The 27,912-nt window shown below is 40.2% G+C and overlaps 1 protein-coding gene across 2 annotated transcripts in view; it reads left to right on the top strand.

The window, feature by feature from the left end:
• The window catches only part of cacna1g (calcium channel, voltage-dependent, T type, alpha 1G subunit), a 313,071-nt gene that overhangs the window by 59,168 nt on the left and 225,991 nt on the right, over nt 1-27,912 (top strand). For both annotated transcript variants that reach the window (XM_055229674.1, XM_055229673.1), the window contains exon 3: nt 8,936-9,033. In XM_055229674.1, the coding sequence (XP_055085649.1) occupies nt 8,936-9,033 (98 nt within the window). The remainder of the gene's footprint in view (nt 1-8,935; nt 9,034-27,912) is intronic.

The raw sequence follows: 27,912 nt of genomic DNA on the forward strand, positions 1-27,912 counted from the left end.
AAACCAAGTACTAAAGTGTTTCGTTTAGCTATTTATTTATTGCAGTTTGTGGCTTTTTAACAATATTGTAGATTTCGAATAGTTTTTGTGCCTTGAATCTGTTGTCAGGTTATTGTGTCAGTGGCTTAAACAAGTTTCAATATGATCGTCTACATTTACTTCAAAATGCCTTATCGTGACAGGTTTCGTTTAGCAGTTAATACGCCATAGTGCTTTAATACGATTGGACAGGAAGTAGAGACGCTAACAGTGAAGTTACCGGGCGTCGTCGTGCGCAGAGCCTTTTTAAAATGTGCCGTTTAGAGCGCCGCGTTCTTCAACCCCAACTTATTCCAGTTATTATGAAACTCGAAAACACTGGCTCGAACACCCATTGATCCTCCCCTTTTCCATCAACCCCCTACGTGCGTCTCATTTCGTATTCCGTGAAACTATTTCCAGTGTTATTCGGCCCATCGTTCTGCGCTGATCAAACAACATCTCAGGCCTCAAATGGAGCGTGGAGACAGTCTGTCAGCCCAAATCCACTTGCAAACTCCATCCATTGTCGTTTGCATAAGACATAGCGAGCCTCCAGAAAAACGAAACAATGCTCGATAAATCTCCGGCGTTAGGAGTTGATGTGGAGGTTTTGGAGGAGCCAGTTATTGTGATGTATCGGTTGTGTAACTGATGCCTTGGGTCTTGTAGTGCGAGATTAGATGGTATAATATTTGGAGAAAGACGTGCAAGATTTGTTGATGGTTAGATTCGAAGGTTTGCTGATTATTCTGAAAGGAATAGACTCGATTTTTGATTTATCATTGATGTTGACATTTTGAGGTTCCTATACAGTTGTCCCTCAGTATATCATGGTTCACCTTTCGTGGTCTCGCTGTTTCACGTTGTTTTGCATGTTTTTCTTTACATCGTATGAATGTGCATTTTGTTCCGTGTCTCCTGTACAGTCCAGAATGTGTTCAGACAAATTTACATAAACGTTGGATCGCAGTGTGACTCTAAATTGCTGTGTTTGCAATTTGTTTTCTCCCCGACAAAACCCACAATATCGATGAAACGTTCTACACCGACAAAGACGCCTATGAAGGTTTGAACTTTGAGAGAGTTTAAACGAGAGAGAAATGTGAGAAAATGTTAACGCCTGTGTGAGAAAAGTGTATAAAGTGTGTGGTAAGGGGTTTTACAGCCAAAAACATATCGAATTGTAAAAAATAAAGCTGATACTTTGCGGATTTCTTTTATTGTGGGATATTTTTAGAATGTAACCCCCACAGTAAAACTGATTATTGCGAGTTTTGTATGTAAAAATGTTGTTACCTCCTCAAACACATGCATGGAGTTTTGTTTTGTTTCACTCACACATTTGAGTAACCCTTTATCATTAGTCTGTCTACATCTCCCAATCTCAAAATGCTCTGTTCCACCTTATGATGTCATGAAGTGGTAGTTCTCAAGTTAATAACTACCTTTTAGTGCAAGTTCATTGACAATTCAAGAGCTGAAATGATCCAAATGATTCTAGTGAAGGTGTGTGGAGTTTAAACACACAGTGGAGCACTTCCTGTTTCACCACATTATGACATCACAAGGTGGAACACGGTGTTTTCTGTTTGAGAAAAGAGCTCAGCTGGACACAACAACACCAACATTCATCTGTGTGAGTGGGAATTGCACCGCCAACCTTCAGATCAGCAGACAAATACTCTACAAACAAACCCTCTGCCAGAAATGTTACATAATACCCCTTTATGATCTAACTATAATGTTCATTGTGTGAGCTGTGATTTTGTGCATTAATGTAAACTGCAGTCTTGAGCGTTCTATTTCCTGGATATTTCAAACACATATGGTCCGTGTATATATCATATGCGCCGTTATGCTATCTGCTCAATGCTAACAAAGTCCATATGTGCAGATAAAGTACACAATTTACTTCACGTGGATGGGATTGCCAGAGGTTGAGTTGGGACATGAGATCTTCTATGCAGTGGTACAAGCTGAATATGTGCCGATTACATAAGGTTCATTAAATTAAAGGTGTATTGTGTAACTTTTTTGCTGCTGAGTGTGATGCCTGTTTGCTATAGTTGTGACCGTAGACTGTATATGTAAATGGATAACCTGCTACCTACTTTGGTGCAAAAAACGGCGGGCCTTTCTTTGTAACTGCTGCTGTGAAACTCGTCGTTTTGGTCTTAAATGTTCGTATTAGCCCGTTCTACGTGATCTTGATGTTTTTATTTCGCTTTTGTGTCCATAAATCGAGATATGAATGTTAATAACAGACAAATCAGGTGCCGTCTTTCCTCGAGTTTACTCCCGCTAATGTTAGCAACAGGTTTGATTGACAGCATTGCAAGCATTCTCTATACATTCTCTATGGTTATGACTTGAATGTTCCATAGTAGTGTTTTTCGTCCTTTTTTTGAGTTGTGGCACACAAGTGTCATTGTCATTTTAAAAAAAAGCTGCCATGGCACGCCATCAGCCAAACATTATCCAATGACGTCAATTTGAGTAAAAATGTCTAAATAATGTCTGTCACTGTCTGGCACTAAGGATTGTGCAATAATGGACTTTTCTGGATCAGACATTTTTATATTATTAAATAATGTTGTGAATGAGTTAACTCAAATTCGACATTTTTCCAAGGTAAACCACGCAATCCCTCAAGTGCACACTGATTGAAAATCAATGCCCAAGTGTATAGCATCAAAAATCTCTTTTCCATGTATTTAATCCCAGCTGTTTTGGTCAAGAGCATGTTTTAAAGTGGCCTCTCTGCAGATCTGACCTCTAACTTCACCTGATTTCATCATCTGTAGGTGGCATATCCTTCAGTGCACCTTTAAAAAAACAAAAACAAAACACATATGTGAAAGTATTACTTGTAACATCCTATTTTTATGTTTTTTAAACCTTTGGACTTCGTAGCGCTTGTGTTTCACATTTGAAGTTGTATCACTTATAGACTTAATCATAGAGGGAAGGGCAACCAAAACATTTACTGGTACCACTTTATACACATGAATTAACCACAAAGACGTAATTCATCAAGAAGTTTCTAAGCCTGAGTCATTCTTATTAAACAGTTTGTTCATGATGAAATCAGTCCCCTGGGAAGAAGCCCCATGAAAGACCCAGGACACACTGGAGGGACAGTGTCTCTCGACTGGCCTGGGAACGCCCTGGGGTCGCCCCAAGAGACCTGGAGGAAGTATCCGGGGTGAGGGAAGTCTGGGAGTCCCTGCTTAGACTGCTGCTCCTGTGACCAGGCCCCGGAGAAGAAAGAAAATTGGAAGAAAATTGATAGATGGATGACGGATGTCTTTATTTGTTGTTAGATGCAAAGTGGTACTCTTATACTGAAGTAAAAGTACTGTTACTTTAAAAGCCTAATATTACTCGTGGTGTGTGAATACTGCACCAAGACAAAACTACTAAAGCAAATGAAGTAAGAGTAGCTACTTCAACAATGTTACTCTAGTAGTTGTACATGTGGTGTTCGAATACTACGCCAAAACAAAAAGTCACTCGAGTAAATGTAACAGAGTACACCCACCACAGATATAATATTTATGATCGGCAAAACGTAAACCACAACCAGGACCAAACCTTTAACCACAGTGCACAGCTAACAATGCTTTTTGGATGATTACTTTTGACCAACACCAATCCATCCCATAATGCAGCCGCGTCCCGCCCTTGCGTATATTCATTAATATTCCCCAGAACCGCCCCGGCTCTGTTTCCATTATTCAAAGCACTCGTGATCCCGCCCCTTGTTTTTTACGTCTCGCCCGGTCCGACTGTCCTTGTAGGGAACACCATTTTTATTGCTTTGCCTGTGTCACAGATAGAAAACAGTTCTTCCCGGTGCTGTGCTTTTGCTTTGGTTTTCTGCTCACGCACTCTGGCTGTCGACCACGTTGGGCCTCCCCCGTCTAACCCCCTCCTCCTCCTCTTCCTCGTCGTCTACCTCCCTCTCCCCGTTGTCCTCTGCTCCCATTGCCAACCTGGGCTGTTTGCTGTCTTAGTCTCACAACAACAGTCTCCTCCTGTGCTTCTCGCTTCACTCCAGATGACAGGTCAGCGCCCGTGTAGTCGGAGTATTAGCCGGAGTATGGCTGCGTTTCGGATGACATCGCAGCATCGTATAGGTCAATATTATTTTATACAGATGTGGAACAGCTAAATGCAGATTTTTTTTTAGCAATATAGTGAGTTCTAGGGTCTTAGAATGAACCGCTTGCGCAAAAATATCAGGGTTTTTTTCAAGGATTACAGGTACAAGTAGATTTGCGATTTATCTATCCATTCATCCATCGATCTATTTTCTTCCGCTTATCCGGGGCCGGGTTACGGAAGCACCAGTCTAAGCAGGGACTCCCAGACTTCCCTCACCCCAGACACGTCCTCCAGCTCCTTTGTTGGGACCCCAAGGCGTTCCCAGGCGAGCCGAGAGACACTGTCCCTCCAGCGATTTGTGTTTTAGTAAAAGTATTCTGTTCAAAGTTCATGTTTTAAACGTGTCCAGAATATGAAGAATCACTAATACAAGATACAACACGTTTCGGAACATGTTTGTACACGTCTAAATTACAGGGTTTGCGGTTTTTAAGCAGAATAAGATGTTTAGTTGTTTGTTGATTACGCCCGTGTTTTAAGTTTTGACTTGATTGCAGTTAATCTTCGAGTCTTAGGCTAGTTATTATTAGAAATGATCATGTTCAACATTTATTCCAGCTTGTTTCCAGTCTGCAAAGTTTAAAGATTTCTTGAGTGAGTCACCTGTACTTTTCCGTATAACTATTAGTGAAATATAAGACTGAGTTTGTGATTTGTTTGCACGCAGTGACCACTAGACTAGACCAACTCTTTTAAAGGACAGATACTGCGCAGAATAGATCTGTTTTAGCTCTTTTTTTTGTTTTGTAGAAAAAAAAAAAAACTGTAATTTTAAACTTTTCAGGATTGTTACGTCACAGCTAAAAGTCTGGAGGTCTCCTGTGCTGTTTTTAAGCCCATAAATCAAAATCTAAGCATTTCTTTCATCAAATCGCCTTAATTAAAAGTGCATGGTGTGGTGAAAAGGAGCCCACCTGCCTATTTGCCTGAAAATAACCATTATAAGTCCCAAAACGTGAAATGCCAAAGCAAAGATACTCAAGAGCATGTTTAAAAGCCAGTGACAATACAAGTAATGCATCATATTTGTTCTTTAGCTTCCTGTTGACGATGTGATCACATACGAATGTCATGAAATGAGCATGTTACATACTTTTAGACAGTGTTGACAGATCCACTTCCTCACAGATTTGCAGTGCAGTCCATCTTTGTGTCCTTGTGGCTTTAGTGTCAGCTTGCAGTCCAGTGAAAATGTTGATTAGGACTGACATGTTACAATGGTTTTCTCTCAAAAGAAGTTTACCCAGAGCTGTCTTTGCTCTTTGTCAAGACTTCATGCTTTTGCAGTACTTTACAAAGATGTTATAGTCTGGCACTGTATTCTGTCTCCTCGATTTTATATGGGCGTGATTGACAGGCGAGAAATACATTGTCTGTTTGTTTCAAAATAAACATGGAGGCTTAGCAGGAAAAACAGCTCTGAGGGCTGAGAGCGAAGCACGAAACTCTGTAAATCTGAGCTAAGAGAAATTATAGATTTTATTTTGGATTTCTCGAGGATATTCCAAAGGACGGTTCTCAGATGTGGTTTCTTGACCGCCCTGCGTTCAACCAGAACATGAAGAGAGTATTTAGCGCTCAACTCATCTACCCCCATCCCCTTCAGCGCTGTACTTACTGGAGCACCCCGAAGAAGGACGTGAACCACCACATAACACAGACGTAGCCAAACCTCCGTGTCAAAGCCTGATCTCGTCCGATCTTAGAAGCTAAGCAGAGCTGGGCTTGGTTAGTACTTGGATGGGAGACTGCTGGCAGTGGCAAAACTTACTCATTGCTTAGTACAAATGTGGTGTGAGTGTTGGAGGAGAACAGAGGGGCTGATGGCACAGATTGGTCACCTTGCTTCTGTCAGTCTGCTCCAGGGCAACTGTGGCTACAACCAGTAACTGAGGAGGGAATGAATAATGCAAAAAACGATAAATTGACTTTGAGCATCAGGAAAGTGCTATATAAGACAAACTGTGTGGTGAACTATTTTTTATCTGTCAAATAACCTAAACTTGTAAGTAAAAGAAAAATTCAAACCTGTCAACTGGACTAAAAGTTGTAGGAGAGAACAGGTTTTGCTGGTGATCCAAGCCAGTTCTGAAGAGGCGCCTTGAATGAGCAGCGAAACGTCTTCACTCCTACAACTTTTTGTCCAGTTCACAGATTAGAATTTTTCGTTTACTATGGATCAAACCTGGACAACTGAGACACAACTTGGAAGCTACGTTCTAAAAATAACCCGCAATAGGCGAAATCCTCGAAGTATCAGCTTTATTTTTTACAAATATTGTATATGTTTTTTGCTGTAAAACGCCTCACCACACACTTTATACACTTTTCTCACACAGGCATTAACATTTTCTCACATTTCTCTTTTGTTTAAACACTCTCAAAGTTCAAACCTTTGTATATTTTATCCCGCTTCCTCGATGATCGCTTTAAATGTGTTGTTCACGCGCTTCTGCTCCAGCGGTATCACTTTTAAGTCCAAAGCGTTTCTGAAATTTGTCGGTGCAGAACGTTTCATCGACATTGTGGGTTTTGTCGGGGAGAAAACAAATTGCAAACATACAGCACTTCAGAGTCACACTGCGATCCAACGTTTATGTAAATTTGTCTGAACACATTCTGTACTGTACAGGAGACACGGCACAGAGGAGACTGATGGACAATGGTCTGCAGTCCAACAGCCAATCAGGACGCAGAACACAATGCACATTCATACGCTGAAAAAAGCATGTAAAATTGCACAAAAACTATCTACGAAACATTGACACCGCGAAAGGTGAACCACGATATAGCGAGGGACAACTGTACAATGCAACAACTCCAGGTATGTGGTGTTTTTGAGAAGGAAACGACATATATTTGTAACATAAACCTTAGCCACAACCATTTTCCTTGCATATGTTCTCTTCACGTGCATCTCCTTGTTCTTTGGCCAGCGCGTAACACTTAACCTCATTTGAATGTTGCTTCCTGCGTGCCCATTACTGTCCATTACCCAGCTGTTGAATTGTGCCCCTCCGCGCGCTCGATTCGGTTAGCTCCTCCGCTCGCCCGTCAGTCCTGTTTGATCGTGTTAGCGCTTTGCTACTCACCTGCTCCCTGCCCATCTGCGAGCCCCATATGTCACTACAGGTAGCACTCACGTGTTCAGAAATGGAGGACAAGGGACAATTACTCTGTGGAACATTATGCCAAGAACGTGTTGATTATTTTTTCGATTTGATAACAATTTCTGTGCACTTTTGCTCAGTTGGTTAAGCGTTTGTCCATTGATCCGAACATTGGTGGTTCAGATCCCGCTCTCGACATGAACATCATTGATTGAGCGGTCAGATCTCATGATGGTGAGATTCCAGCTCCTACAGATGAATGCTGTTGTTAGGTCCTTTGGCAAGACACTTAACCCACCTTGCCCCCAGTGTCTGCGTGAATGTGCGTGTGAATGGGTGAGTGATTCCTTGATGTAAAGCTTTTTGAGTGCGTTAAAAGTGGAAAAAGCGCTATTTACCATATTGTATTTAGGAGGTATAAAGTCATCTGCTGCTTCTGGACTCCACACTTCTCTCTGATTGGTTAACTCCACCCATCACTCACCCAAAGCAACAGAAGCTGACTGTTACGCTACCTGACCTCCAGCTCCTCCTACCGTGTGTCTTTCTCTTTCTCGGCCTCTCCTGGCAGTCGATTGACAGCCCCGCTCTACATGTGATTGGACGGACAATCAAAGGCCTGGCCAATCGTCGCCCTCCACCTGTGGCCGCTCCAGTTTAAAAGGACCCGCCCCCTGTCACTCTAGGCTGCCTGATTTTGTTCTCTGATCGGCGTGCCACCTTTCTAACTTTGAATATTGAATGTTTTGTGAACATTTGGACTTACAAACTTGATCTCTTGTGTTTAGAATTATATCTAGAATCTTGTACTCGTAGAACCTCCTTTTGTTGAGTTTTATTTGTAGTGTAACTTCAAGTTTGTTTCTGTGTAAACCCTCAGTCGTCCAGGTCTGATCCATAGCAAAAGACGAAGTTAAAATCTGTCAACTGGACAAATCGTTGTAAGAAAGAAGACGTTTCGCTGCTCATCCAAGCCACTTCTTCAGTCCTGAACTGTTTATTATACTCTCACTTGTCCAACAGTAAAAAAGCTACTTATTATTAGTATCTTGTGTTACTTCCTGGGAGGAGTTGGTGTCACTAGCGGCTGACAGCTACACGGCTTTTTGTTGTGTCGACGTTTCCGGTTCTGTCAGCTTCCATTGGGCACCGCAGTTTTCTTACACGGAAGCCAGCAGACTTTTAATCTCTTTTGTCATAGTTTTAGATTCATTTTGTGATTTAAAATGTGCAAAGTTTAACACAATGATCCACGAGTCTCATAGATTATACCTATGTGACGGACACAAGCACAACACAACACGTCTTCTTCCAGCATGTCCAGGAGTGTAAACATTGGACAGACAAATGAAATGCAATATGAGCCTCCAGACGAGTACATGAATCCGGTGCTTGAAACAATATTAAGATAGCACTTTTGCATGCCTGTATATTGAGTCACCCTGGAGACTTGATTACCTCCAGAGAATGTAGAAGCATGTAAAACACGCGGGCTGTAATTGGCTGCATAATATGGCCTTTCTAGCTCCGAGCGCATATTAAAAAGCTGCGCGGTAAGCTGGATTCTTAATGACCCTACGCGGTGGTAACGTGTACATTGTATTGTTTAACACGTACGTTATATATTGTGTTTGCAGGATGTTGGAGTACTCCCTGAATCTACAGAATGTGAGCCTGTCAGCGGTACGGACGGTGCGGGTGCTCAGACCTCTGCGGGCCATCAACAGAGTACCAAGTGAGTACCTAAAAGGGGCTGTGTCGACTTTTTTCATGTAGTAAAGTTGGTAAAAATGAGTTTCACCCCAGTAAAGATGCGTTGTATAAGCAGATCTTGATGTCAAAATGAGACTTACAATAGGTTTTATCATCCACAATCCAGGAAGTGCACCGTTAGCATGCTAGTTGTTAGTATAATGTGGCGGAAAACTAATCGATGTGAATACTTAGGATGCTCAGAATGCAAAATGGAAGCGAGAAATGCGTTTGGATCACTACAGTTTTAAAATAAACTAGTTTTTCATGTTTTTTTCAGACAAGTTGGTGCCAAAATAGCAATTGTAGTTCAAGTTCTGACTGAAAATAATTGAAACTATTTGACAGGTACCTTGTACAGTAAATATATTGCACAGATAGCTACAATCTCATTTGAATCTGTAGTTGCAGCAGGCAAAGTGACAACCGTGAACAGGCCATTCATAAAAACTGATGCACTAGATAAATAAGCCAAGCCAAGTCCATTCACAGTAAAAACGTATCTATTTTGGAGCAATGAAAACATAAATATTGAAATCAACGCTAAATGGACATGTTTAAGCCAAGGCAAGTTTATTTGTATAGCGCAAATTGTACACAAAGTAATTCAGAGTGATTTACGGAATAGGAAAGACATTAAAATAGCAATAAAAACAAATGAAAACATAAATAATCATCATAAAATAAACATTAAGAGAGAAGAGTGGAGAATAATAACTTTTCAGTCGTATGCACAGATAAATAGAACTGTTTAGAGCCTGGATTTAATGTTGGATTTGTGTTCTGCAGTTGTCTTACAGTGAGCAAGGTCATAACACTGGAGACAAACGCATGGATAAACCTCTCCAAGTCGAGTTTAGACAGTATACCTTTGATTTTTGCAATGTTTTTAATGCTGTACCTGTGTCTGGGTGGGTTTCCTCCGCGTACTTTGGTTTCCCCATCAAACTAAAACATGCACAATAGGTCAAATCCTCCAGCTGAGGTACTCCTGACCAAGACTAACTCAAGATCTGGAGATGAGTCCCACTGCTCCTGCTCCTCAAAAGCGGAGGACAGAGGATCTTACTGTAACATAACTGTAGATAAAGTCATTTTAGTTAGTGCAGTAGTGTTTATTTCAGATTAAACTACTAATTTCACCAAAACATATTAAGATTCTACTAAAAATCTCGCCTAGTTTCTTCTGTTTTCTTTGTATTTATAGTTTAACTGTTACCTAGCAACCGTAATGTTAACAAACATGTCTAAATTGTACAGTTATCACATTTTTATATGGCGCTTTTCCGTCTTTAAGACACTCAAAGCGCTTTGCACAGCACTTTACTTCACTGGTGTACGCAGACACTAGGGGCAAGGTGGGTTAAGTGTCTTGCCCAAGGACACAACACCCGTATTCATCTGTGGGAGCTGGAATCGCACCGCCAACCTGTGGGTCAGTGGCTCTACAAATGATTTCGATGTTGAGAGCGGGATTCGAACCGCCAACCTTTGGACTGCCAACGGTTTTCCTTCATTTTGGCTGGAATTAGACATAGGTACTTCTTCCTTATTTTTGCACTTTTTCCCAACTTATTTTTCCATAAACTGCCACTTAACTGATGTAAAACTATGATAAGCATTTAGTACAAGTTCTATCCCACCAAACCAAGTCAGAATTTGAAAAAACCCCCACAAAAACCCATTATACACACTTTAACAAAGAACTGCAGATGAAGCGGTTTCACGTTTGCGTCTCGCTTTTTCACTCAGACCACATGTTGAATAGCGTCCCTCCCTTTTCCATCTCTCTCATAGTTTTTTCATCCGTCTCCATTAGGGTTTAATCAGGCTGGATTGGATTTCCGCTGCACACTTTCATGTTTAAATAAATGATGAGCGTTCTCTCCTCAGACGCTCGCTGGTCCATTTAGATTTTACTACACTCCTGCCATAGATCAGGCTAGGCTAACGTTTTAATTGTGCCATTTCGACTCCATCGCTCAAAGATGATCCGATTTAACGTATTAACCTCGCGGCAGGAGGACTTGTGTTTGCGAATGACGGGATACAGGCCAAGTGGACAAGATTGTAGCACTTAGATAAACTGCGTTAAAGTCAGACACAACTTGATAAAAACTGCACTGTGGCTCGTAGTAATAGAGGGAATATTACGCAAAATCAACTTTTGACCATGTTATAACGTGCCTGAAGTGGTTTTATATGTCATTTGTGCATGTTTGAGTAATCTAGTGATCTCTCCTGGACATTATTCGAACCAATTTTATGGTTAGCAGCACATTTTTATACAGCTCTTTACATCAAGGAACGATGGTAATGTCAATGTCTTTCAGAGCAGTGCACAGACCCTTTACCAACCGAGCTACCGTCGATCCTGTTCAGCGTGGTGAGACGTTCAGGCACGAGAGGTTGCGTTCACGTTATAGCCAGACTTTATTGTTATTTAAAGTGTTCTTTCTTCAACCTGGTCATATTTATCTTATGGTTTAAAGTTCTTTCACCTGAGAACAATCGTCTTTTTGGTTGAACAATGGCACCACTTTCTGAAGCTCGTGTGACAAAATAATTGAACTTTTGTGTATATTTACTGACAGAAAAAGATGATTTTCTGTCAGTTTAGATTTGTGGTTTGTAGATTTGTGGCTAGGCCTGGAAACTGAGAATATATTAACCGTGATATATTCATGGTGGCACAGTGGTTAGCATTCTATCGCCTCACAGCAAGAAGCTCTTGAGTTTGATTCTGGGGCAACACTGGGCCTTTCAGTGTGAAGTTTGCATGTTCTTCCTGTGTCTGCGTAGGTTTTTGGTCTTAAAATGTTCGTTTTTAACCTACTCTACATGATCCAAGTATTTTTATTTCGCTATTATGTCCGTAAATCAAGATATGAACGTTAATAACAGAGGTCGCTTCCGTTAGCGTTAGCAACAGGTTTAATTGACAGCATCGCTAAGCTGGAAAGGGTCTCGCTACAAATTGGCTCTTTGGTTGCTATGATACTCGCTGTCGGAATTCCAAATATGGAAATTGGCTCCAAATTCGCTCCATAACCGCTAACCTCGATGAGCTTCGGTCGACTGGAGCCAAACGCTATGGGTGACGTCACACTCACTTAGTCCACTTCTTTATACAGTCTATGGTTTGAATAAATAAATGAATAAAGAGCTAAGTGCTAACTGTGGAACGCTCCAAGCAAATAAGTAATAAGGTCGTCATGGAGACAAGCATGAAGCAAATCCACCACCAGAAAAGTTACTTGTAACATCTAGCAAAAGTACCGCATTTTCTGGAGTATAAGTCGCACCGGAGTATAAGTCGCACCAGCCAAAAATGCATAATAACGAAGAAAAAAAAAAAGATTTCACACATATATAAGTCTGAGTATAAGTCGCACCCCCGACCATGAAAAAAAGTGCGTCTTATACTCCGGAAAATACAATTATGACATCCCCTACCAGAAAAGTTACATATTGCACCCTTACATACCAAGGAGTTGAAAAGTAGCTCTGTACCAGGGGGCAAAACTCTATGAAATTGTGTTGGGTCTTGAGGTCAGAAAACCCAAGAACTATGGCTGTGTAGGTTCACGCTGGGTGCTCCCGTTTCCCCGACCGCTAATTAAACATCAAATTCCACCACAGACTCCTGACCTGTCCTCCAGCTCAGGTTTAATTTCACATGAACCCAGCCCCTTTGCACTTTCATCAGTCGTCATACTTGTATAATATTTATGTCTGCTGTACCTTCTCCCAATGAATGCTAATGCTAAGCGTGTATTTAACCGGTATTGAACGGCGTACTACCGCTGCTACGTCTCCCTCAGTCATTATCCAGCCGCTCCATCGTCTCACGACTAATAACACCCTTAATAGCGACACTGTTTCTGCCAATGTCACTTACGGAGGGATGTCGCTGTGATAGTACCAGGATGCCCTCTTCATTTTGACGTTAGCTTAGCCCCGTATTTGTCTTTAGAAGCCCTAATCAAGCTTTGGGACGCATTTTCGCACTTTACTTAATTGTGTTTTTTGTTTTGCTCAAAAAAAATCAAAACTATTACTTGGAAATATTAGCTAAGTTGAGTTAAAGGTGCGTTATGTAACTTTTTGGAGGGTCTTTGCTGGAATTTAGCACAATATGGCATCAGTGTTGTCTAACTTACATCTTACATTACGTCTTAAATATTCAGTTTTATGTGTTTTTATTGCTCAAAAAGTCCTCTCTATAAAGCTTTAACTTGCCCTGCTCGTCTCCATGGAGATGTGTGTGTTTACATTATGTTTAGGGATTATACTGATATAAGGCCACAGGGTAATGTAAAAAAAAGTACGACGTTCTAATGTTGAAAGTCACATTCTGTTGTCTAAATCAGGGGTCTGCAACCACTCCCTGAAGAGCCAAATGCGGCTCTTTAAAGCCTCCACTGCGGCTCTTTGCACTTTTTTTTTTTTTTTGGGTATACTTTATTTATTAAGTTTGGTATGCTACAAACACTGTCAAACACAAAGAGTATGCATTCTATTGAAGACATATTATTTATTTATTCTTTTCTGAGCACGTATAAAATCGGAAAAGGATAATGATGATTTTGTAAATGTTGCACATAAAATGCAACAGAACGCATGAAATTACATATACATATATACACATACACCCCATGCTGGTGCCAGAGGCAGGACTGAACCAGGACTGAACTAGGACTAAAACAGGACTAAACCAGAACTGAACCAGGACTGAACCAGGTCTAAACCAGGACTAATACTGGGATTAAACCAGAATTAAACCAGGATTAAATCAGGTCTAAACCAGGTCTAAACCAGGTCTAAACCAGGTCTAAACCAGGACTAAACCAGGATTAAGCCAGGACTAAACCAGGACTAAACCAGGACTAAACCAGGACTAAACCAGGACTAAACCAGGACTAAACCAGGACTAAACCAGGTCTCCAATTTTCTCCTTTAATGTTAATTTGATGATGATTATTTGAGAATATTCATGTTTTGATTTGTTGTATTGTGATTTTAATGTCTTTCTTATTCTGTAAATCACTTTGAATTACCTTGTGTACGAATGACTGCATAATTACATATCGTATTTTCCAGAGTATAAGTCGCTCCAACCAAAAAATGCGTAATAATGAAGAAAAAAACCAAATATACATATAAATCACATCTGAGTTTAAGTCGCTCCTCGGCCAAACTATGAAAAAAGTGTGATTTATATGTGATATATTTATATTTAAACCCTCTTAATAATGTATTCATAGCTACAAACAGTTGACTTACTTCTTTTAAATGAATCTATTAATCATTTCATTTCGCTAATTGTGAAAAAACATACGGCTCGTTCTGACTTGGTCTTTAATTCGGTCTGAAATGGGCCAATGCGGCTCTTTTGCAGGTAAACGTCGTATTTCTCTGGCACACTTCAATTCCCCTCACTCTAATTTCTGTTTATACCATGCAATTCTTTCTATCTGTTGACCTGGCGACTGCAAAAAAAGCAAAAAAAAAAAACCTGAACACCCTCCACACTGTACCCTACACCTGTCCGTTTGTCCCGTCACCCCTCCTCGCGCTACCAGCTCTTACAAACCATTCAAATCCTCCGCTTTGCCAGAACGAACCCATTTGTAGCGGACGTTTAAGGCGGCACAATGAAAACGCCATGTTGGGAAGACGCTTTCAAGGCAACTCCTGCGCCGTCAGCCGCGCTTTCTCCACCGCTAACCTACTTTAGCATCGACGTGTAGCATACGGCAAGCAATTTTCCCGCAGATTAGCTTGATGTGAAAACGCTACATTGTGCATTTTCAGGACCGAAGATTGCCTCACAAGCTTTCGTCGCAACTAATATGTTTTAAGATTGTTCCGAGCACGAGTTTGTTTTTGCCGAGACGATTTTAATAACACGGAAACGCGATTGTTGACTTATTTAAATGGAATATGCAGCCTCGAGCGAGTTCACTGCAACAAAAGGAATATTTATTTGCAGAGATAAAAAGATACAATTTCATACTTTCCGCGGCGATTGTTGTTCGCCTCGTTTGAATAGTTACGACTCCTCTTCGCTACGACCGCTGACAACTGGAATGTTTTGTACGCAATAAATAAATATGTTAATAAATAATTTATAACGTGATTTCATTAGAGTTGGTAGAGTTTGTCCACAGATTCGAAGGTTGCCGGTTCGAATCCCGCTCTCGACATAAACGCCATCGGTTGAGCGATCAGATCCGCTGATCCACAGGTTGGCGGTGCAATTCCATCTCCCACAGATGAATGCTGTTGTTGTGTCCTCGGGCAAGACATTTAACCCACCTCACCCCCAGTATCTTCGTACATTGGCGTATGAATATGTGCGTGAACGGGTGAGTGGTTTCTGGATGTAAAGCGTTTTCGGTGGCTTAAAAGTGGAAAAACGCTGTATAAAAATGTGGTCGTTCATAATTTTTCCATTTTGCCGCTGTCCAACTTCGTTTTAAAACCACAAAAAGTCTGATTTGAAGAGGGCGAGGTGCCGATTTTACGCAGAGAACTGTGAAAGAAGCTGTTTTCGTGAAGAAACAGAATCTTCTTTGAACAGAAATCGAGGAGTGAGATTGAATCCAGCTGCTGTTTACAGAAGAGTCCTCAACCCGTGGAATAAAAAGAAGACAACAAACCAACCAAATGCTAACCAGGTACTCAACTATACTGCAGGTGTGACAGCTGACCCGTAATGATGTTAGCTAGTAAACAAGAACAGGGCAGTTTCACTTTAAAAATGCCTCGTTTTGGGGCTGGACTCGGTTAAATCAGAATAATACAAATCCCAGTGTTTCAAGCCAGCACCAAACAAATTTAAAATGGTTTCTGGATGAGATCTGAAATGCCTTGATTGCAAAAAACAGTGTCTAAATGAGTATCACTGAAACTGTCTCTGGATTTGCAGGTAATGTTCCACAGTATGGCGTTAAATGTATGTATCTCTCACAGTAAGAATGTACGTTTTAATCATAGACTATATATATACATGTACAGAGGTAACGTGCTAGCTGCTGCATTCCAAATAGGAAATGATTGTGGTTCCAATTCACTTTCTATTGAAAAACCGTTGCCTCTCTCTGTATCTGCTGCTGTCAGACTCGTCATTTTGGTCTTAAAATGTTTGTATGAACCCGCTTTACATGATCCGGGTATTTTTATTTCACTATTGTGACCATAAATCAAGATATGAACATTAATAATAGACAAATTGTCCCTGAGGTTGCTCCCGCTAGCGTTAGCAACAGGTTGATTGACAGCGTCGATAAGCACCTGCTCCCTTCCAAACCAGCAATACACTCAGGAAGGGGCGTTACCTTCAACAGCCTCGCTCCGGATTGGCTCTTTGGTTGCTATGATACTCGCAGTCGGGATTCCAAACGGCTCCAAATTCGCCGCTATAACCGCTAGCGTCGATGAGCTTCATTCGACTGGGGCTGAACGTGATGGGTGACGTCACACTCACTTAGTCCACTTCTTTATACAGTCATTGGGTTTAATAAATGAGTGAATAACGAGCAAAGTGCTACCTGTGGAACGCTCCAAGCAAAGTAATAACGTCGTCATGGAGACAAACATGAAGTAAATCCCCCACCAGAAAAGTTACGTATAACACCTAATGACACCTCTGAGTTAGCTTGGACAACTGTAATAAACACGGGACCAACGGGCAAAAATCTCTATGAACTTTAGTTGGGTTTTGAGGTCAGAAAACCCACAAATTATGACCCAAAACTTTGTAAATCAGCTTAAATTTAAATGGCTCATATTTTGCTATTTTCTGATCTGTTATAATGTTGTTTCCTCATCACAAACAGATCTGGAGTTGTGTTTTGTTTCATACTTTCAGCACTAGAATTGCCAATTTCCACTGAGCAAAAGGTAAAAGGTCACTGTTAACTTGAAAACCACCACTTCATGACCTCACAAGGTGGAACGGAGCATTTTGAACTTTGGAAATACAGACAAATAATAAAATGCCACTCAAACATGTGTGAATGAAACAAAACACAACTCCAGGTCTGTTTTTGATTTTTTTGATTTAGCAGCATTCTAACACAACTAAAACCTCACAAGAATCAAATTTGCGCAATATAGGACCTTCAAACAGCAGAGGGTGCACACGTACAGTAACGCTGAAATATTGTCACTGTTTTGTATCAATAATTGGTAGTTAATTACACAGAGAGAATCATTTTGGCTCACAGTGGGATGTCACACCTAACACATGTCCTGCTCGAGTTCATTACAAACCTAATTTGTCGAGTCTTAAATGAAGCTGGTACCAGTGTGAACACCTGCCAAATGGACTTGGACTAGAGCCAATGCCCAGACGCTGACTCATTTGGATTTCATTATTTGTCTAATGGCTGCACTGTTAATCTCTCGTGGTTGACAACAAACTGCAAACTTCAACTACGGGTAACTGTTGAAGGGCTTATATTACGCAAAATTGACTCTTGTGAGCTTTAAGCCATGTTATAATGTCGTTACCTTCTCAAAAACATACCTGGAGTAGTATTACTAGTCTGTCCATGTCTTGAAAGCTCAAAATGATCCGTTCCACCTTGTGATGTCATGAAGTGGTAGTTTTCAAGTTAACAGCTACTTTTTTTTAACCTTTAGTTCAGTCAGTATTGTCAATTCTACGGCTGAAATCATCCAAACGATTCTAGCAAGTATGAAGTGTATGAAGTTTAAAACACAGTGGAGCACTTCCTGTATTACCACATGATGACATCACAAGGTGGAACAGACTCAAACCAACTCAAAGCCCCAAAGCCTGTGTGAATGAAACAAAACACAACTCCAGGTCTGTTTATGATGAGTAAACAACATTAAAACATAGATCTGTAAATGGGGTAATATGGGCCCTTTAAATCGCACCAAAACGGCATAAATAACGTCATTTATTTTACAAGTAAGGCCTGTATTTGTATTTGAAATTTAGTAAACATGACCTATTTGTGTCTCCAGATATCAGATAAACATGTTAAAGTTATAATATTGTTAATTGATCCATATTATAATTTGTTGTTTTGGTTCTCAAGATGATTATCCAATAAAAAAGCCAAACGCGGTGCGTAAAAGTCTGTCATTTCGGTTTCCAGCATAGACCGTATATATAAATGGACATAGCTAACCCGCTAGCCGCCTCATTCCAAATAGGAAACGAGCATGGGCACTCTTCCAGCTCCGACTCAATTCACTTTCTATTGAAAATCTGTCCCCTCGCTCTGTGCCTGCTGCTCTCAGACTTGTCATTTTGGTTTTTGTTGTGTTTGTATTAACCGTTCTAGATGATCGTGGTGTTTTTATTGCGCTTTTTTGGCCGTAAATCAAGATATGAACATTAATAACAGACACTCAGGCGCCGTCTTTCCATGAGGTCGTTCCCGTTAGCATTAGCAACACGTTTGATCGCTACAACGCTGGTTTAAACGGGGGATGGGCTTGGGAAGGGAGCGTCAACTTCAACTCAACTTCATCAGCCTCGCTCTGGATTGGCTCTTTGGTTGCTATGATACTCACGGTCAGAAATCCAAATATGAAACTGCTCTACATTCACTTCTTTATACAGTTTATGGTTTTGATAACCGAATGACGAAAGAGCTAAGTGCTAACTGTGGAACGTTCCAAGCAAAGTACCGTCGTGTTTTCTGGAGTGTAAGTCGCACTGGAGTAAAAGTCGCACCAGCCAAAAATGCATAATAATGAAGAAAGTAACATATATTTCACATATTTCAGTGCTGAAACCCACTAAAAAGACTCTCTCTGATCTGATTCTTACCACCTAAAGCCCAGAACCTGCAGACAATTAACTGACTTACTGAAAATACTGAGAAAAACATATGTGCGTCGTCTATATGCAGATTTACCGTCCATTTGATGGTTGCTAAACTTTAAATCTTTGTTAATAAAGCTATTTGACTTGTATTCTTATCTTATGCTCATTGATAAAGCTTCTCTGTGTTTATAAAAACCTAAACAAGACAAACATCAAATTGTCTCCACTGCACGGTTTAGCTACTTTGAGCCAAGCTGCCATTGTTTTCGCGTCGTTGGCGTATTCACTTTATTCCGGACGTTGCCGTGGACGTCACCATCGTCTTTGGGGTTGTATTATTCTGTGCAGAGCTGCTGGTCTTGACGGCAAATCAGTTTTATACGGACAATGAAGCCGTTTAAAATCCTCGTAGAGAATCAGTGCGACGCAGTGTTGAACCAATCCAACTTTATATCAGATTAAAGCGGCAAAACTTTTCCCAAATTTTCCATTGAAATTAACAGGATTTCCACTTAACCGGAAGTAAAACCACAAAAAAGCGTGGTTTAATAGAATTTACGACTAAAATGGGCGCGGTAGAATAAGGTGAAGAGTTCGCCACCTGTTTGTTTCATGGAGATTTTATTGCTTGGCCTAAAACACGTGTCAAACTTGAGGCCCCCGGGCTAAATGTGGCCCCCAACAAGATAACTTATAAGGTTATGACTGTCTTAAAATGTCAGTTTATCAGGAGATATACAGCCATATTTTTATTTTTTACATCTATCTATCTTAAAAAGTAGTTTATTTACATTACATATGGCCCTTTGAGACCATTGTGGCCCTTTTGTGACCATTTTGCTGATGTGGCCCTCGGTGAAAATGTGTTTGATGCCCCTGGCCTAAAATGTTCCACAAAATGTTACATATCTGTCTCCATTATGCAATAGCCTTAGAAAAAATTATAAAAATCAAGGAATAAACGCAAGGTAGATACATTTTATTCCAGAAAATGACAATGTCCAAACTCAGTATAATGTGGGAAATGAGTTTTCTTTTACCAGCTGCATAGAGGAATATACATCAGTTTCATTTTAAAAGGGAGACTTTCAATGTGCACTGGCTGAAGCTGTGACCAAGTCGTAGGTGCATTCATATGAAGCACTATGTTTCATTTAAAATTCATTGTGAAAGTGAAAATTAACATCGACGCCAAACAGCAGCGATAGTGTCAAGGATACGTTGGTGGTGTCAGGATGTGTGGAAAGTTTCAATAAGGACACGAGTCTAGTGGTTTAAAGGTCTTATGTTACACAAAACTGACTCTTGTGAGGTTTAAGCTGTAGAATAATGATAATGATTCTATGGAGTTAAAAAATATAATGGAGCTCTGTTCTTGTATTGCATGACATCACAAGGTGGAACAGACTGTTTCCCTTTGCTAAACATGTGGGTTAATACAAACATTTTAAGACCAAAATGACGAGTCTGGCAGTAGCAGTTACAGAGAGAAGGGCCACAGTTTTTCAATAGAAAGTGAATTGGAGTCAAAGTTGATGGAGCCAGAAGTGCTGTGAGCCACGTTCACTCCCTATTTGGATCACAGTAGCTAGCGGGTTAACTATGTCCATTTATATACATCAGGGGTCGGCAATCTTTTTCAGCTTTATATTGAATTAAAGTGTTTTTTATTTGTTAGTTCTTTTTTTTAAATTGTAGTTTAAATCAGAAAATGATTGTGATCTTGAAATGTTCAAATACAACTATCTTTTATTATTTTTTATCACTTAAAATAACTCGTGGAAGCCGGTATACCCGCCAAAACGCCGTGCATTTATTGAGAAATATCCATGTGGAATTCTGTCGATGTTGAGATCCACCGACATATGTGAGCAGCTATTCTCCACCATGAGCTATATTAAAAACAAACACCTCTCTTGCCTCACAGACGACTGCGTAAAGATGAAAGTGACTTCGTACAGCCCGGATTTACAGATGCTGTGCACGGAGGTTAAGAAGCAACACACTATAGCTGTTTATATAAAGCGTAAAGGTAAAAAAAAAACAATATATACAGTGTTATCTACAGTTTAGATGTAACAAAAATTTTCACGGCTCCCAGTTTTTAGTTTTTTTTTCTGTGGAAACCAGGTCCAAATGTCTCTTTGGGGGTTCAAAGTTGCCGACTTCTGATATATACAGTCTATGCTCCTAAGTTACTGCCAATCTGCGCCATCTATTTCTACTAACACCACCAATCACTTACTCACACGCAATATGGAAGTGTCTTGCCTAAGGACACAATGACAGTATACCATTGTGTATCATCTTGAGCAGCTCATTAGCGAGCTGGACCAAGAGGAAATCGCCTTTTTTCCCTTTCAGTCTTGCCCTTTTTAAAACCTCATCACTAAATATAGCTTACAGTGAACCTTGCCAACATCTTAATTATAGTTGAATATTGACGTTAGCACATCGCTCAAAACACAAACTCCCAGTTGGTTTTCATGCTCATGGGAAACATCGCACATTCCAAAGATAGCTCCGCTCCACCTCTTTCTGTTCATTTCCGTGTCTATCTGGAACATCGGGCTGAAATTCCGCTTTGATCCGGTGTTTTCCCGCTGAGATGGGGGACCTCGGGAAAGCCGGGAATCGCTCTCAACAGTCGGGCAATTTGTCAAAGGGATTGTGGCTCCCCGCTGCGCTAAAGACGGCTCTGATCTGGAGATGTGTTGCCAGGTGTGGGGGAAAGTTGATTTGTCGTGACGGGGATGTACCGGTGGAGTTTAGAAAGGTGTTGAGGAGGAAAATGCCATGTGATTTTTGTGGAATTTGAAGCTCTGTATATCGCCTGACATCCTGTATAACATCCTGTAACTGTATAGTAAATAAGACATGCGTATTTGACAAGATCACTAAAGCACTTTACAAGATTAGGCCAAACATTTTTACCAATTTCGCGTTTTTGTTGTTGGACAGTGGCTCATTTGGAAGAGTGTTTATCCATTGATTGAATGTTGGAGGCTCGAAATCCTACTCTCGACATAAACATCATTGGTTGAGCGGTCAAATCCGCTGACCCACAGGTTGGCGATGTGATTCCAGCTCCCACAGATGAATGCTGTTGTTGTGTCCTTGGGCAAGACACTTAACCCACCTTGCCCTCGGTGTGTGTGTACACTGGTGTATCAACGTGTATGTGAACCGGTGAGTGGTTTCTCGATGTAAAGTGCTTTGAGTGACTTAAAAGTGGAAAAGCGCTGTATAAAATGTGGTCGTTCATCATTTTTACATGTTGCCACTGTCCAACTTCGTCTTAAAATCACAAAATGTCTCATTTGAAGACATTGAGGTGCCGATTTTAAGCAGAGAAGTGTGAAGGAAGCTGTTTTGGTGAAGAAATAGAATCCTTCTTTGAACAGAAATCGAGGAGTGAGAATGAATCTAGCAGCTGTTTACAGAAGAGTTCTCAACCCGTGGAATAAAAAGAAGACAATGAGCCAATCAAATGCTAAGCAGGTACTCAACTATACTGCAGGTGGGACAGCCTCGTTTTCAAATGAGCATGATTGACAGGTGAATTAGCCAATCAGGGCTTGATCTGTTTTTATTGGAAATAATAAACTGGAAAAAAAATATCACAGGGGGCTGAAAAACATAGTGGATTTCTGCAGAATCCATGAGCGAAGCACTAAATTCCATTAATCTGAGGTGAGAAAAACTTGATTTTTTTTTTCTAAATCATAGGTGACCAATGAGCTTCTTCTTCGTTTTGTCACATGTGTCACTGACAAAACAAATCTGACTGCACGATCACGTTTGACCGAGCTTGAGATGCAACGAAGGGTGTGTGGACAAAACTGAGATATCATTCTGGATTAGGCAGGAAGCTTTGAGTGCTTTGAAGGTAGAAAAGCACTATATAAAACTGTGACCTTTTACCATTGAAAATGTCGACATCAACTATGTAATTCGACAGTGTACAGCAGGATAAAGCTCGTCTGGTTACACATGTTTTGCATTAAAATACACTGAAACAACCCTACTAAAAAAGACCTTAGTTTGACATCATTATTTTTGCTCGACCTCAGCTTCAATTGATCTATTAACTTAATTTATTTGCATCCATCCATCCATTTTCTTCCTCTTATCCGAGACTGGGTTGCCGAGGCAGCAGTCTAAACGGGGACTCCCAGACTTCTCTCACCCCAGACACTTCCTCCAGCTCCTCCAGTGGAATCCCAAGGCGTTCCCAGGCCAGCCGAGAGACATAATCCCTGCAGCGTGTCCCGGGTCTTCCTCGGGGCCTCCTCCCGATGGGACATGCCCGGAACGCTTCCCCAGAGAGGCGTCCAGGAGGCATTTTCTAGATCGTAAAATATAAACAATATATTTTATAAAATTGACCACAGTTTCATCCAAAAACTGCAAGTTATCTGAGAAATTATTATAGAAAAGTATTGATATTTCCCCATGAGAGTCGATACTTTTCAATACCGCAGTCATTATCCACATATCAATAACTGGTATAAATCCACCAATCGCTCGTTAGTATCAGGATAAAAATAACAGAAGCTAGCACCAGCGTTGCTAAGCTGCGTAGCGTCGGCAATTTCCGCAATAAACAGCTCAGAACAAGGAGGAACTTTATGGATTAGTTCATATCAAACATATTAAATGATGTGGAAAATTCTTTGAAAGTGTAACGTTGTAATTGTCTAAAACGATCATCCCGTGTATAATTTAAAAAGTACCAAAGATGAGATTCCACAAGACTAACATATTCGGCGGCATCTCGCTGTGTGCATTAGCGCTTCCACAGTTAGGTGTACAAAATGTTCTTACAAACAAAATGTCTTGTACAAACCTTCCCCGTCATAGTACAAACACCAGACTTTATAATTGTTATGTCAAATTCGCTCAGTTCTGAATTGATAAACTCGATTTGTTGGTGAGACAATGAGGAAGATGAAGAGGAGATAGATAAGCAGCTGAGGTGGCTGATAGTTCTGCTGCCAACATTTACATTATCGGTTCGAGAAGAAAGTTGGCTGTGACTAAATGACAGTGCTACAAGCTAAACATTATGTAACTATTAATATTTGATTATACTTGGATGAGTCTTATGCAGAAGCCAGACACTCTGAAACATTGATTTAAATCTCATAACGCATTATTGTCTCGTACGCTGATGGACGAAGCTGTTTTGTTTGCATCTCACACACACACATTTGCCAAAAACAATTTCCATTTTCCTTCACTGCAAAAAATAAGCAGAAATATAGCTGCAAGCGACAATGATCGGCCCTCGCACGGGGAGGAGCCATCAATTTCTCTCTTTACGTAACACCTACTGCCAGTTGTGAGGTGCTATTCAGTCCAGACATGGTTTAGTCTTATTAAGTCAGGGGTGTCCAAACTTTTCTCATTAAGGGTCACATATAAAAACACAGACAAAGCTGAGGGCCGATTGAGGGCCATAGACTGGTCGCAAATACAGTGACTACTTTAAATCTGTGTGTTTATTACAAGTTAGACTGAAGCACTAGACCTTTATTCACGCTCACATCCTCAATGGGATACTTCAAATATTTGATAAGGGCTTGTTAAAGTAGATTTTCAGAAATGTACAGTAAAAAGTACTGTTCAAAGTAATATGGGCCAATTCATCTGAAAGCTTGAGGGCCAAGAAAAATTGGTCTGAGGGCTGAATTTGGCCCCGGTGCCACAGTTTGGGCATGCCTGTGTTACGTCCTGATTTGGATGTGCAAATTCAGACTTCAATCAGTATTTCAGCCCTTTACTCGGTGTTGTCCTGGTTTATAACTAGTTCCGTCCTGGTTTAGTTCTTGTTTATCCCCAATTTAGTCCCGTTTCTGTCCATCACATTGAGATAAGGACCTGATAGTTATTGACTCTGCGACGTCAATGGATATAAATAAGAATAGTTAGCAAGCTAGCCAGGAAAAAACCATAGACAGTATATATAAATGGACATAGCTAACCTGCTAGCCTCTGCGCTCCAAATACTAAGGCTGGCTCAATCGGCTATCGCACCTTTTCTTCATCTTTGGTGCAGAAATGGGGGCATTTTTTTACAAATTTTTGGGGCAAAGTGTGCAAAGACCAGAACGTGTGTCCATCCATTTCCAGCTTAGGCCAGCCGAATCTCATAGTTCCTCCAGCGAGTCTTGAATCTTCCCCAGGGCCTCCTCCTGGTGGGACATGCCCAGAACACCTCCATAATTTTTGTCTAAAACTATTTCTCCTCTCTTTTCATCCCCCCATATGAAAGTTGGCTCTCCTCTCTGTCTGCGGCGCTAACAGGCCCAACTCCATTCTTTCACGTTGAGTAGGTTCGGGGCATGGAGCGTAAAAACTGACTGTACGTGGCGCTCAGACCTTAAAAAAATACCCTATACTAAACATTTCTTGAAACATACACTCCAATCACACTGAACCTATTTGAAACAAGCCATATCCAAGTCCAATCTAACCTTATCATGCATAGTTTGGTTTAGAATACAGTCATTTCACATTTGATATTCATTTTTTTACAGTGTGGAGTTGGCCGGCTTCATCTTTATTACATAAGCCACGAGCAGATTGTTTGAGCTGTAGTCGTTTGAAATGCACAGCGAGTCGTGTGAACAAAATGCCAGACACAGATGAGATCACTGAAGTTAGCTTGTTAAGGCGACCCTGGGCTAACGAGCTAGCATTTCGACACGGCTAAACTCAGGGCTGTGCATAAGGTCAAGGAAACAGCGTAAAGATTGTGGCTGCGGGAAGATGAAAAAACAAGAGGGATAACTTTTTAAATGCTTTGAATTATAGGGTGGGTGGTTTTCTATCAACAGCAATAATCTTACCATATGTTTGCAGTTCATCGCAAATGTGGAGAAACTGTTCTGCACATGTTAACAAAAGTGGACTGTGGAGCCATTTTAGTGGTTTGTGGGATTGTCTGGCTCATGGAAGGTACGTATTAATGGACGTAGCTAACCTGCTGCCGTGTTCCAGTTAACTAGTGAACATAGGCTCCGTTGACTCTGGCTACAATTCACTTTACATTGAAAAAATGTGGCCCTTCTCTCTGTAACTGCTGCCCTGAGCCTCGTCATTTTGGTCCTAAAATGTGGGTGACGTCACACTCACTCAGTCCACTTCTTTGTACAGTCTATGATCTGGCAAGAAAAAGTCCTTTTTTGAATGTATTAGGTTTAGCTCAAAATCGCAGCTACAGTCCTCGCAAGACTTTACTGATTTAACAACTAGAAGAAAGTCAGAAAATGAAATAATGAAACAGCCAGCCAAGCAAATGGATACCTGTTACAGTGTATCCAGATAATAACAAAATATACAACAACAAAATAAAGAAATATACATTTAAAAAAATCAAACAAATACCTTTTTTTTTGTATGTTTGTATTTTGTGCCACATAAGATTATTTTTATGTATTTATATATTTATATTTAATTTTAATACATCACATATTTTATACATTATTGTTATTATTATTATTATTATTATTATTATTATTATTATTATTATTAATAATAATAATAATAATAATAATAATAATAATAATAATAATAATAATAATAATAATAATAATAATTTATGTGTATTATTTTAAAATGTATTTATTTATTTTTGTATGTATTAATTTATTTACTTTTTATTTATTTTTTATTTTAGAACAGTGAATGAACTAAGTGACCCTGTACATGTATCACTACGCACACACAAGCAGATGAACCTCACAACACAGCTTTGGCCTAACCTCCATTTGCACTGTTGGGCCCACATTCCTCCATCCACCTCTCTTCATATTTCCTCTTCAGACCACGCCTGATCTGCTGTGTCTTTGTCACTCCCTGGACACACAGTGGAACGGTGTGACCGGCGACATTCTCTGAGACACAGGTGGACTTCAGGAAGCGCGTTAGACCACAGTGCTCAGGGCTGGGCAGCCTGAGCAGATGGTTCCCCCTGCCACCCGCCTCGTCTCCAGGCTGGACAGGAGAGCTGACCTAGAGGATTGTGTATTACTGTACTTGCTTCATCCAAGTTTACGCCTGGTTTGGTTGTGGAGTGACCTGGTTTAGTCCTGGTTCAGTTTTGGTTTAGTTCTGGTGCTTATTCTGCCATTTAATTGCTTTTTTAGACCTGGTTTAATATAATTTAAGACCTGTTTTACACTAATGTAGATTTATATCCAACTCATATGATCTGGTTAGTCCTGTGTCAGTCCGAGTTTGGATTAGGTTTAGTTTGAGTAAAGCCATGATTTGATCCTGTTAAGTCCCGATTTGGATAAGGTTTAGTCCTGTTTCCAGTGGTGGAACTTAACAAAGTAAAATGATTAAAGTATTGTACTTAAGTATCAGTTTTAGGTATGTGTACTTTACTTTTTACTTTTATTTCACTACATTTCAAAGCTGTAATTCTCAAATCCATACTTTCTACTACTCTACATTTTTGAACAAAGCTATTTTTTATTACCGTTTAAGACCTGCTGAAAACACTGAGGTTATTTTAACACGTTCAAAAATATACAAATAAATATACAACATACATATAAAAACCGCTAGGAAAAAAACTATCGATTTGATTGTTTCTGTTGAACAAAATTCAGCACAATCTTTATCAAAATCTGTACATTTGAAGCTTTATAAGACCTCAAAACCTGCACGAAATAGTAAATAGAAATGACAACTTTTTACTCTTAAAGTACATTTTTAAACAGGTGCTTTAATACTTTTACTTAAGCAGACAGACCTTTGCTTTTATTTTACTGTTTTTTGCTCCAGTATCTGTACTTTTACTTAAGTAATAGTAGTACTGGTTAAATTCTTGTTTAGTCCTGAGCAAGTCCTTGTTCAAATTCAAACTTCAGTCACTATTTCCACCCTTTAGTCAGCGTTGTCCTGGTTCAGTCCTGGTTTAGTTCAGTTTTATCCCCAATTTAGTCTTGGTTCCGCCCATCACATCGATATAAGAACCTAATAGTTATTTATTCTGCAGCGTCAGTGGATATGAATAAGTACATTTAGCAAGCT

The sequence above is a fragment of the Periophthalmus magnuspinnatus genome, chromosome 19 (assembly GCF_009829125.3).
Source record: "Periophthalmus magnuspinnatus isolate fPerMag1 chromosome 19, fPerMag1.2.pri, whole genome shotgun sequence".
Lineage (NCBI taxonomy): Eukaryota > Metazoa > Chordata > Actinopteri > Gobiiformes > Gobiidae > Periophthalmus > Periophthalmus magnuspinnatus.